This window comes from Orcinus orca, chromosome 7 (genome assembly GCF_937001465.1).
Source record: "Orcinus orca chromosome 7, mOrcOrc1.1, whole genome shotgun sequence".
In the NCBI taxonomy this organism is placed as follows: domain Eukaryota; kingdom Metazoa; phylum Chordata; class Mammalia; order Artiodactyla; family Delphinidae; genus Orcinus; species Orcinus orca.
Window position 1 is genome coordinate 34807387 of NC_064565.1, and position 12608 is coordinate 34819994.

A 12608-nucleotide genomic window follows, 5' to 3' on the forward strand; every position below is an offset into this window, starting at 1 on the left:
ATGCAAGTGCATTTTAAAACATACTATTTATTTGGAATTCTATAGCAGTAATAATTAAGATGTGCTATAACTACCTATTCACTTACAGATGTGCATTTTGACAATATATTATTATATGAAAAACTTAAAAGCATGTCAAAAAATAAGGTTCAAAATATGATCTAAAGCAGCAGTCCCCAACTTTTTTGGCACTAGGGACCAGTTTCATGGAAGACAATTTTTCCACGAACCAGGGGATGGTTCAGGCAGTACTACGAGCAATGGGGAGCGATGGGGAGCGGCACATGAAGCTTCGCCTGCTCGCCCGCCACTCACCTCCTGCTGTGCGGCCCGGTTCTTAACAGGCCCGGGGGTTGGGGACCCCTGATCTAAAGTATAAGCTGTGTTCTAGCTAATCACAGATCTAAAGTATAACAATCATATTCTTCAGAAGTTGACATTCTCTCATCACACATATGAAAATTATATATTACAAATACATATTATATACATATTTACATATATATGAAAATCAACTGTGATCTTAGTTTCACTTAGCTTTATAGTTTTCAAAACTGTAAATAAATCATTAAATATTTTTGACAAATGACCTATACTGACAGGAAGATTAGATAGTTAACAGAAAATTTAATCAAAAGTCATAGAGTCTAAATTTTAATACAGTCTCTGACACTAATCAGCAGTGTGAGCACAAGCCAGTCTGCTTCTCCGGCCTTCTGTTTTCTGAACTCCATAAAGTAAGGATCAGGCAAGTTGTTCTAACTTAAATTTTATGACTCACTAGCTTGATTTGGTATTAGGCAGATTTTTCTTCAATGCAATATTAACTAGTCAGACACTTAAATCAGTATTAGGGGTGTGGAAGAGTGGGTGTCCCCACAGCAAAATCTGGGTGAACTCAGTTAGTCCAGAACCTAGAGACTAATGCTGACCTCCTGCATAGCATATGTGGATATTAAATTGTCTCCTGCCTTCATTTCAAGGATGGGGAAGAAACAGCTGTCCCTGAACTCTTTTTAAGGACACAGTCAGTTACAAAACAGCAGCATCCCCAGCTAGTATGATTCCCATTGAAGTAAACTTTCTATTCACAAGGGGAAAATATTCCTGGTGGTAGTAAAAACAATTTTGCTAGGTTTAATCAAAAGTGAAAAGGAATTCTAGAATGTTCCCTTTGAGCCACATCATCCATTGCTAATTCAGGGTGGGCCCAGCAATAAGGGTAATAAAAAATATCCTTAGTGACTGAGAAAAAGAAATGGCAATTAAGTGCATTTGCAACCCAATATAGAAGACCTAACTCTTTACTAAGATAATATAAATAATAAAAACTGGGAGAAGGGGGAAAAAAACCCCAGAAAAAACAGCATGGGAAATGAAAGTAATCTAAGCAGTAAAATTTAACACTGATTTACTTAGAAGTTACTATTATACATATAAACCAATAGGCATAAGCTGAATACAAAGGTTGAGACCTATGCTTGACAATGACTTCTGTAGCAAAACAACAAATAAATAAAACAGTAAGTGTTAAAAGCCAAAGCACCTTGCTTTGGCAAACAAATAAATAAGAGAAAAGAAAGGAAAAACTCAGTACCAGAATTAACCATTCAGTGACAGGTTGGACACATGATTATTTAAAATCTTTGTAAATCACAGCATGGCGAAATAGAACTTGATTCTCTAACTAATCATGCTTACGCTGAAAAGTCAAAATTGGCAAGAACATCACCGATTTTTACACATTTGGGGAATAATTTATGACACAATATTGAAAATGGAGTTAAACATACTGACCTGCTCACATCAGGAAACCTGATGGGAAAGTAAATAACTTGGCACTTGGGTCTGATGACGCTTTCCAGATCTTTGGGTCTGTGATCAGGAATCAGCTTCATGAATTTTCCAATAGAAGTAAGAAATGACTCCATATTAAAAACCGAGTTGAATACCACCACATCAGCCACCAGGCTGCAAAGGGAAAGGATAAATGCATATGGTGAGCCCACACTTGTTCAGTTATTTTTATAAGCCTAAGACTTCTTTATTAATCAGAGTTTATACTGCACCTTGGGTTTGCAAAGAACTCTGCACTTCCTACCAGTATTTATCAAAATGACTCTAATAGATAAGTTAGTTTCATTAGCATTATATCAAGGGAAGGTAGATTATTGGCATCAGAGAGGAAAGGCAGGAGGGGAATTAAGTGATTTAATGGGATCCTATGACACTTCAAACCAAAGTATTGGGTTGGCCAAAAAAGTCCGTTTGGTGTTTTCCGTAAGATGGCTCCAGTAGCACTTTAGTTGTCTTCAACTTCATTCGAAATAATTTTGTTAGATTGCATTGTGACAGCTGTCATATCAGCGTGCCTTTAAAAAAAAAAAAATCAAAATTGGTGAATTTCTGTGTAGCCATGTTAATACTGAAGATGGGAGAAAAAAGCAACATTTTCAGCATATTATGCTTTATTATTTCAAGAAAGGTAAAAACTCAACTGAAACGCAAAAAAAAAAGGTTTGTGTGGTGTATGGAGAAGGTGCTGTGACTGATTGAACATGTCAAAAGGGGTCTGCAAAATTTTGTGCTGCAGATTTCTCACTGGACGATGCTCCATGGTCCAGTAGACCAGTTGAAGTTGACAGCGATCAAATCGAGACATTAATTAAGAACAATCAATATTACACCATGCAGGAGATAGCTGACATAATCAAAATATCCAAATCAAGCGTTGAAAATCATTTGCACCAGCTTGGTTACGTGAATCGGTTTGGTGTTTAGGTTCCACGTAAGTTAAGAGGAAAAAAACCTTCTTGACCGTATTTCTGCGTGCGATTCTCTACTTACATGTAATGAAAACGTTCCGTTTTTAAAACAAATTGTGATGGGTGATGAAAAGTAGATACTGTACAATAATGTGGAACAGAAGAGATGGTGGGGCAAGCGAAATGAACCACCACCAACCACACCAAAAGCCAGTCTTCATCCAGAGAAGGTGATGTTGTGTATTTGGTGGGATTGGAAGGCAGTCCTCTATTGTGAGCTTTTTCTGGAAAACCAAACGATTAATTCCAACAAGTACTGCTCCCAATTAGACCAACTGAAAGCAGCACTCGATGAAAAGCATCCAGAATTAGTCAACAGAAAACGCATAATCTTCCATCAGGATAACACAAGACCGAGTTTCTTTGATGACCAGGCAAAAACTGTTACAGCTTGACTGGGATCAAGCTGATTCATCGCCGAATTCACCAGACATTGCACCTTCAGATTTCCATTTATTTCGGTCTTTACAAAATTCTCTTAATGGAAAAAATTTCAATTCCCTGGAAGACTGTAAAAGGCACCTGCAACAGTTCTATGCTCAAAAAGATAAAAAGCTTTGGGAAGATGGAATTATGAAGCTGCCTGAAAGACGGCAGAAGGTAGTGGAACAAAACAGTGAATACGTTGTTCAATAAAGTTCTTGGTGAAAATGAAAAATATGTCTTTCATTTTTACTTTAAGAACCGAAGGAACCTTTTGGCCAACCCAGTGTACTTTTCCGCAATGCCAGGAATTTTCAATATTATCACCAAGTACAGGAGGACCTTTTTCTTTGTGGCCCAACTACCCATGTTGGGTTTCTATGTCAGTGATGTACTTCGTTTTACACCACAGTACTGAGAACAGAACACTTGCCATACTTTTCACTGCCTTCAAGGAGATTAATCCAGATAAAGCTATTTCATACTAAGAGCATACCTTCATAACATGTAGTTAAAGTCTATTTCTCATTTTAACCCTTGCTTCAAGAAACTGTTAGGTTTTTTAAAGTTCTGAGACTACACAGGAAGGATTATATAGAAACTCTACAAATAACTTATTTTTTTATTATATAGATTTGGAGTAGTCAGAGAAATAGAAGAAGTTGGTGAAAATGGATCCAGAAATCCGTACCACTAGGTCCTACTGATTACATAATGTATTATAAAGGACCACAACACCATGGACCTTCAGAATTAAACGAAAGAAATATAATATTCGCTGTTGCTTTTGATGCAAAGGCTTGATCCTCTCCTTAGTATTTTTTTATTAAAAATAATCTAAAATACATAGTTAGAAGGAAATGTAAAAACAAAGTTTATGTGTCATTAATATGTCAATAGTTTCCAAATTTGCCTATACCATTTTCTTGGAAACCAATGAACACAAATGATAACCATGGGTGAGCTGGATAAACAGGAATATGTACTATGTTCCCTTTATGAATCAAAAAACCATTTTAATAAATCATTGTTTTGTTTTTTAAAATAACCCTCTTTGCTTTAAGCCATGATTCAGTGTCTCAGTGTCACTGGATCTCAATAAAATGCATACAAATGCTTTGATAAGAAGGTATACAAGATCAAATAGAAAAAGCAGTTAGTTTTATTTCACCCTGTAAAGGACATCAAGGAAACTGAAAAGAAGACATGCAAGCCCACAAGACTGTAAAACACAAATGAATAAACAGAGCTTATAGAGCAGGAATACCACAGCAAGTCCTCAGTTTAGTTTAATTCACATTTACTGAGACAGTCAAAGTTTCTATTATCAATAAATAGCGGAATGAAAAACTAACGAAAGGAATGTTGACCTGCCACCCCTATCTGCCCCCACTCCTGCAAACTTGTTTTCCCATACAAGTATTTTTTGTTTTTTTAGTTGCAACTTAGTGCAAACTTGGGATTAGCAGTGATTACAACATGGATAATACAAGAGAGTGTCACAGAAGTGCTGACACAATATCAAGCAATAAGGAAGCCAATATAATAATATACCAAAAGTTGAAGGATGTTTTACAGCTAGTCTGTTTTCACCATATGTCACATATTGTAATAGTGACCCACAGGTCATAATACATAGTTATGGCATGTGTTCATCAGTCAGAGGGTTAGTGAAACCTCTATTTAAGGTGAGTGCTTATGTCGGTCATCTCTGAAGTCCTTAACTGTCACACAGTCAAGAAAGAAACCTGACAGTGCCAACAAAAGCAGAAGTCAGCAAGAAAACTAAAGAAACATTTTAAGAAGCTGGAGTCATACTTTTCAAACTGAATCTGAACAGGACTGCTTTCTGACACTCTTATTTTTCCTCTGGACGACTGCAAGCCAGTTTTTTTCTCCTTAAGAATCCCACCAATGATCAAGCCCACTTCTTTCTCTCCAAGCTCGTCTATCAGTTTACGCTCTTCAGAAGAGCAATGCTGAAAAATTATATATAAGCTTTTATAGTCTCATTCCCTCTGAGCAAAGCAATCTTTTCTGAAACAGAGAGATGAGGGGTAGTAAGCTAAAAATTTTTTTAGCCATCTGCCCTCAAACGGCATTCAACCCAACTACTTATATTCTTAAAAACCCAGTTTATGCCAAATTAAAGTTCCAAGATAGTTTACAGAAATATTCTTTTTCATGCATTTCCTCTCTGATATGAGTGGGTGTAACTTCCATTAACTTTAAAGCCACCCATAAAGGGAAAAATAGACTTAATTTTTTTCCCCAGTTATTTCTCACGGGTAATAAACACACACTATCTGAGGAAAAGAATGAGGCTAATTCAAGAAACCAAAAGAATATTACAAATGTTTTCCATATTAATAAAGCACAAAATGATTTTGTTTTTGTTTTTGAAACATATTTTCCCCTCTGTTTCAATATAAAATATTTTAATTTTATTATGAAATTTTAAAACGGTTGCTTTTTTTATGAGACATTTGATGTGAAGCAGCTCCGCTCTATTTTGATAGCGCTGCTACTTCATTTGAAGCAGCTTGTAAAAATGATTGCAGGAAAACATTTACAAAATGCTCAAAACACAGAAGTATTACCATCTAGCTGTTTTTCTATGTCAGTGAAACTATGGAATATACTTGCAAAAGAGCTGGGAGTCTGTTTAAACACATCATCAATCCCAGTTGCTAATAACTATTAAAAAAGGTGAGTAAACTGAACCCAATCACTGCCAAACCAACTCCCTTTGAGTGTTGCAGTTATGTGGATGGGATCCAATAGCAAAGCTGTTTCAGAGTTGTTATTAACTTCTTTCATTAACTAAGCTTCAGGAGATACACTTTGTTGAAGTAACAGTAGAGAAGGACCATCACCTTTGAAATGTCATGGTATTTTAAGGCTATGCAGTTTCAGAAGACTCAAGAGGGGAAAAAAAACCTCCTAAAGATTCATTTTCCATAGTTTTCTCTTACAAACAATAAGGAAAAAAAGGACAAAAACCCCTTGCTCCATTATGCTTTAATTTTTGTTTATTCCTCTGTAAATTTCTATTTTGATTTCAGCTGGATACATGGAAAGTAGCTGGTAAATAAAAGTTGACTAACTGTCTTTTTCTAAAAGTATGTCTCACACAGTAGATGATGGAATCAGGGGCTGAAGAAGGTCCCTGTCACCCCTTTGATTCTATTTTGAATGTTGCAGAAAATAGTTAGATAATTAGTTCAACATTTAGATTGTAACACATATGTATTTTATAAAAGGATTAGCTGTTCTCTTATATGTACATATTGCAGAGGCACAAGTAATTCCTACCATGGAAGGTATGTTTAAACATTTGCTCCTAATTTAAGGTATTTTTAAAATAAGTGTATAGGAGGTCTCCAGATTTAAAAGCTAACTATAAGGAAAAAGATGGCAAACGACTAAATATAATGATACAATCTATACCTACCATGAGAGAATTTGGTTGTATCCATATTGGAAATCCCTCTCCTGACATTTCTTGACAGGATATACCAATTGGTTCTCATGGAAGTACAGAATCTTTTTCAATTTCCCAAGGTCAGGCCGAAGGGCAGCCAGTTCAGTCAGGTTAAGCACTGAGCTTGCGAAGAGAATCCTAGGAAACAAGGAAATTAGGGTTACCACCCCGAGCATACTTGAAGTGGGCATCCTGTGCCTTCTCTCCTCTTTCCTCATCCTACCCCAAGGAAAACATATCCCCCATAGGGACACATCAAGAGTTAAGCCTTAATACCATGTAGCAGCATTCTAAGTTTTGATCTCTTAAAAAGCAGCTGCTAAGAACTATAAAAGCCCTGAATCTCATTGGTCTTCTCAGCTCAGTTACTGAGAGACGCAAAAAAAAAAAAAAAAAAAAAAAAAAGCTGGATGGATTTTATTGAAAAAAGCCTAGAAAAGCTCCATCTGAAGGACAAATGGAACAAAGATAAGGCTGACTGGGGAATACTTTGCTTGCCAATTTCATTACACTTTACTTCTTTATGCAACCAACTACTGAAATTCAATATATGAGCAGGAATGGCACGTGTTCGTGTTATGACATAAACCCTTTTGATTTATGCAATAGACTTATCTAGTGAGGGCTTTTTCTCTTGGCATGTTTTCTTATGCCCCCCTTTTAAATATTCTGCAATATTTGTAGGGTTTTTTCTTTTATATTTTCTTCTCGATTACTGGACTGCTAATGGCACCATATGTACACTCTGTAATATCCCTTATATAAAACATAAATGATAAAAATGAAGAAAGCCTGGTTCCTTGTCTTTGGGGGATAAAAAGGAAACTGAAAGTCTACCTATCCATGGTTATAAATGAAATAGTGTCTATTTACTCACTCATTCCACAAACATTTATCATAAATGCCTACTAGGTACCAGGGTCAAGCGAGGAAGAACAGAAAAGATGAACAAGACAGCCTGCAGAATGAATGCTGCCAATAACAGTGGCATGAACAAAGTACTAGAGGAACAGACAGACAACTGTCTGGGACAACCCGGAAATATTTCACTAATGAGGTGGCTAACATGTGTGGACACAAAAGAGGGACAAATTACATTCCCTGAGCAGCTGAGGACATTTAGATGGCACAATTCTGATGGAATGCCACCTTTATAACATAATATAGCATCATTTGACCCTTACAGCTTTAATTCTCATTCTAAAAAATGAGGTCCAAGAAGGTTAAGGGTTTTTTCTAGAATCACACTGGTAGTAGTGGCAAAGCAGAGATTCCCAGTCTTCTAAGCCCGAAGTACTATTCATTACACCACAGATATGAATTCGTTGTGGACCACTTACATTGCAAACGCTTTTTACTGTACTTAATAAATACAAAATAGCATCCTTGTTATTACCATGATTACAACTACTATAAATTCTCCCTTGCTGACAAGCCAAATGGCTAACTTCAGGTGTTTATATGATCTGCAGCACTAGCCTTCACATAAGAAGAATGATTACATAATAAGTGCATACATCATAAAGAGGAATTCAAGTGTCTTCTTCATGGGCTACAAAAGGCACATAAGACCAAAAAGCAGCCACCTCTCTAAACTCACATTGCTGTATTAATGTTATGGTTTATTGTTTTAAAGTAAAAAATCTTATCAAGGAGATGCATTTTTTAAAATTGTCTATTTGTACTCAACTAAAGCAAATAGAAAATTCATGTTCAGAAAATGTCCTCTATTTTTTCCAAAAATATTCCCACCACCACCACTAAGTATTAGCTTTTCTAAATTTTAGATTGAAAATTCTGAAATATGAAAATATTTGCTTATCTACAAATCTGATCTTTAGTAGAGAGAACAATAAAATTTAAACTCAGTCAATCTATATTTTCCTTAAAATAAAACGGATGGCAACTTGTGGATCAAGTTGAGTAATACACCCCCCTCTATTCCCACTCCCCAGTCCCAACATAACAAACTACTCCAAACAATGACTCATTGTTAATCATTAAGACCTGAGCAAACTCAATGTTTTTCACACACAAGGAAGAAAAACTCATTAACTGCAGCTTCCATCTATTCATTAATTATAAAAAATCGTACCCTTATAATGAAGAAATTTGGTAGACATCAACTTACCCAAGTGACCAAACTTAATATGAACAATAATGGGCCAAAGGGATATCATGTATTTCCCAATGTGATACACTGAGAAAGATAGAGATCACCAATTCCTGACAAAAATGCTTGATCTGAATTTGGTCATGAGGAAATAGCCAGACAAATATTCTGCAAAATAAATGGGCTGGATCTCCAAAAAATGTCAAGGTCATAAAAGGAAAAAAATCTAGAGTAAAGGGAAATAAAAAGACCCCCAAACAAAATGCAATGTGTGATACTTGATGGGATACTGAATGGGGAAAAAAATAAAAAACAGCTGTAGAAGATATAAGAACAACAGGGAAACTCTGAATATAAAATTGTAAAGTTTTATCAATCTTAAATTGAAGTGTATTGATTTTACTGCAATTATGTAGGAGAATATCCTCATTCTTAGGAGACACGTGTTGAATTATTAACATGTGAAGCGTAATGATGTCTGCAACTAAGTCTTAAATAGTTCGGTCCAAAGGCCACTAAAAACAAATATTCAAATATTCATAGATAGAAATAAATGTGCAAAATGTTAACATTTGATTAATCTAAATAAATGATATATTGTAACTCACTGATCTAGCCTTGCAAATTTTTAAGCTATACATTTATAAAACTACAAATTTGGGAGGATATTCATTAAATGGCAGTAAGTAGAAGGGAAAAATATGCCACATTCCATAAACAGTAAACCCATCATATATGTATTTCTAGTCATACTCCAATTGTTCATTTCCTCCAAGAGAACTATCCTCAGGGTGGAACATCTGTAGCAAATGTTTAACTAAAGCAAGCCCTTCACTCTCCTCCTACCACATACCGCCTCTCCTTACCCTACCTACCAGCTGATCCACAATCAAGGAATCCAAATCTAAAATTGAGACTTCCAAATAAAAGCTCTCAAACGAGAGAATGCAATACATTCAGAAGTAAAATGGCAATGATTTTCATAATATTACCCATTTGGGACTGCCCACACCAACACTTCCTTCAGTTTGTTCAGTCATTAACAGGAAACTCATTTTATTTTTATAACTAATCTTGAAATAGCGCTCACTACTTCTAAATTGTGGGAATTATCTCCAACATTAGTAAAGCATTTCTCTTTGCTTTTTTGCTTGTAAAATGGAAGTTAAATTAGACAATAAGCAACTCCTCAAATATTCAGCTCAATGACACCTAAAAAGAAGTGAAGATGCCCACAAAAGAAATGCAGGTAAGATTCATAGGCAATTTTTTCTTTGCCGTCCTCCATCAATTAAAAAAAAAGTGTATAATACAATGAATGACATCACTCAATCAGCAGCTAATCCCTAGGCTCCCAATGTTCATCTTGCCTCAGGTATTATTTAAGCAATAAATCCTAACAAGGTGAGCTTTACCATCCCACACTGTGTCTCTGGCAGGAAAGGGCACAAGGTGAAAGCAAAAACCACTAGGAACAAGATAATTCCTGACAGCTGCTGCTTGAGCACAAGTTAAATTGAACAGTTTATCTCAGCATGAAGATGTTATAAGGTTTTATGTTTAATATTTTTAAATTAACATAAAACCCAGAGAAAGCAGTTGGGCAATCTTTCACAAACATGACATACTACAATCACTGTATAAGCTGGATTAGTACTTATTACCATGCTACTACAGAATTAAGCTGTTTTTAGACCACCAAAGAGCTTTAAATTGCAACTTTTGTCTCTGTAAGAGAAACCTATATTTAAAATGTCTGCTAAATTCAAATTAATGGCTACATCATTAGCTTACCATCTCACCAAAAGCATAAGTAAGCTGCTATTATAATCGTCTAACCAAAACAGCTCTGTGCTGTAAAAGTACGTGAATGCCGTTCTAGGTATTTGGGACTGTATGCATATACATGCTTCAAGTATTTTCAATGCACATTATACCTACAATCTGAGTCATATTTGCTTAAGGAATACAAAATCATTCAACACAATGAAATTCTAGATTTTATTTTTCTTTGATTCAGTTTGAATACACTAGTTGTTTGCCTTTTATCCTATTTTCTTAATATGTCAAACGAGATGTTAAAATATACATAAGCACAGTAGAAGTGTGACTACTATTATCAAGATGCATACCTTTATACCTTAAATGGCATGAAGGGTCAGTGAAATGAGAAACAGAGGACAGGCATTCAATATTCCAACCACCACCATATACAATCCAGGAGAAAATCCTTCATGGACTAATTATCTCACTCTTGACCCATGAAGTTTTTTCAATAGCCCCTCACCTTCCGAAACCATTTATCACATAATGGGATACAGAACACAATTTAACACAGATACCAATTTGGGTTGTTATTTATACTTAAATAATTCCCTGCAGGACTTTCAACAAGCCTTTGACAGAAGAGTGAATGCCATCTTCCAGCTGTGTCACCTTGCTCAATACTTAAATTCCTTGTCTAGATACACGTTGCCCAGCCTCACCCCCTAAGTCTTTCTTCATTCTTTTGTTGCCTATCTTGAGTTCCTGTTCCTTGATATCTACTCCCAGAATTCTAGATCCTGTACTTTCTGTGATACAATATTTTCTGCAATGAAGGAAATATTCTATATCTGTACTGTCCAATACAGCAGCAACTAGCTACTTATGGCTATCAAGCACTTGTAGTATAGTTAGTGTAACTGAGGAACTAAATTTTAAATTCAATTTGATTTAAGTTTAAATTAAATAGCCATAAATTAATGGGAAAGCACAACTCTGGATGGACCAGCTTCCCTTAACCCAACACTCCACCCATCCTACCTGAATGCAATTCCTCACTGAATTGATTTTCTTGTATAGACCCTTGATCTACTTGTGATAATCTAATTTCTAAGTTCCTCCTGATTTGCTGAATTTCACCTACCAGGGTCTCCAATTCTAGAATGCCAGAATGCCATTTTTTCCCTTCTGATAATTAGAAAACACATGTTCATTTTAGAAAATGTTTTAAGTACAAAAATTATAAATTAATTATCATGCACAACCACCCCAAAAGAGATGGCCACTATTTGCATTCTGGTGCTCATTTAGTCATTATACATTGAGCATCTATTATTTGCAAGGTACTAGGCTAAATAATGGACCTAAAATATAAAACAAAGTAGCTCAGGCAAGAAGAAAATTGGCAGGCTGAGGAACTGAATAAGGACCAAGGAAGCTGGAGCAATTAATTCAATGAATGGCCAGAGAAGATGCTGAGGAAGTCTATGGGTCTTTATGAGACATGAAAATAATTTTGAATTTTATGGTAAGAGCAATGGAAAGAGAATGAAGGATTTTAACTAGGGAAATGACAAAATAATAAATGCATATTGGGTGAATTTACCTTTACTCTTTCACTTTGTAATACGTATAAACTATTGCAATTTTAATTTTTTTTGCTTTTAATACATGTTTTTCTATGTTAAAAATTATTTCTGAAACATATATTTTAACAGATTTCATGATACGATGTGTCATACTATCATCGACCCGAACATGATTTTTAAATTTTTAGATTCATGATTTTTAGATTTATTTAAATCTATAAAGTTTAAAATTTTTCTTGTATAATCTCTTGTATTTCTATTGTATCTGTTTACGTATTTCATGAAATGTTTCATTATTTTTTTAATATCAGAGAACTTTACTCTGACTGCTGTATGGAAAACAGACTGTAAGGAATCACTTTGCAAGAAGGGAGAAGAGTAGGGAAGAGAAAAGAAATGTCAGTCTCTTG

At 35.2% G+C, this 12608-nt stretch overlaps 1 protein-coding gene across 19 annotated transcripts in view; it reads right to left on the reverse strand.

The window, feature by feature from the left end:
- Window positions 1–12608, reverse strand: part of GTDC1 (glycosyltransferase like domain containing 1) — a 446641-nt gene that overhangs the window by 261346 nt on the left and 172687 nt on the right. For 18 of the 19 annotated variants that reach the window (XR_007478257.1, XM_049711959.1, XM_049711957.1 and 15 more), the window contains 2 exons: window positions 6703–6870; window positions 1798–1971 (listed from right to left, as the gene is read on the reverse strand). Coding sequence is in view for 18 of the 19 variants with exons in the window: in XM_049711959.1 (XP_049567916.1) it covers window positions 1798–1971; window positions 6703–6870 (342 nt within the window). In the remaining variant the exon portion in view is untranslated. The remainder of the gene's footprint in view (window positions 1–1797; window positions 1972–6702; window positions 6871–12608) is intronic. The other variant, XM_049711961.1, reaches the window with a different exon arrangement.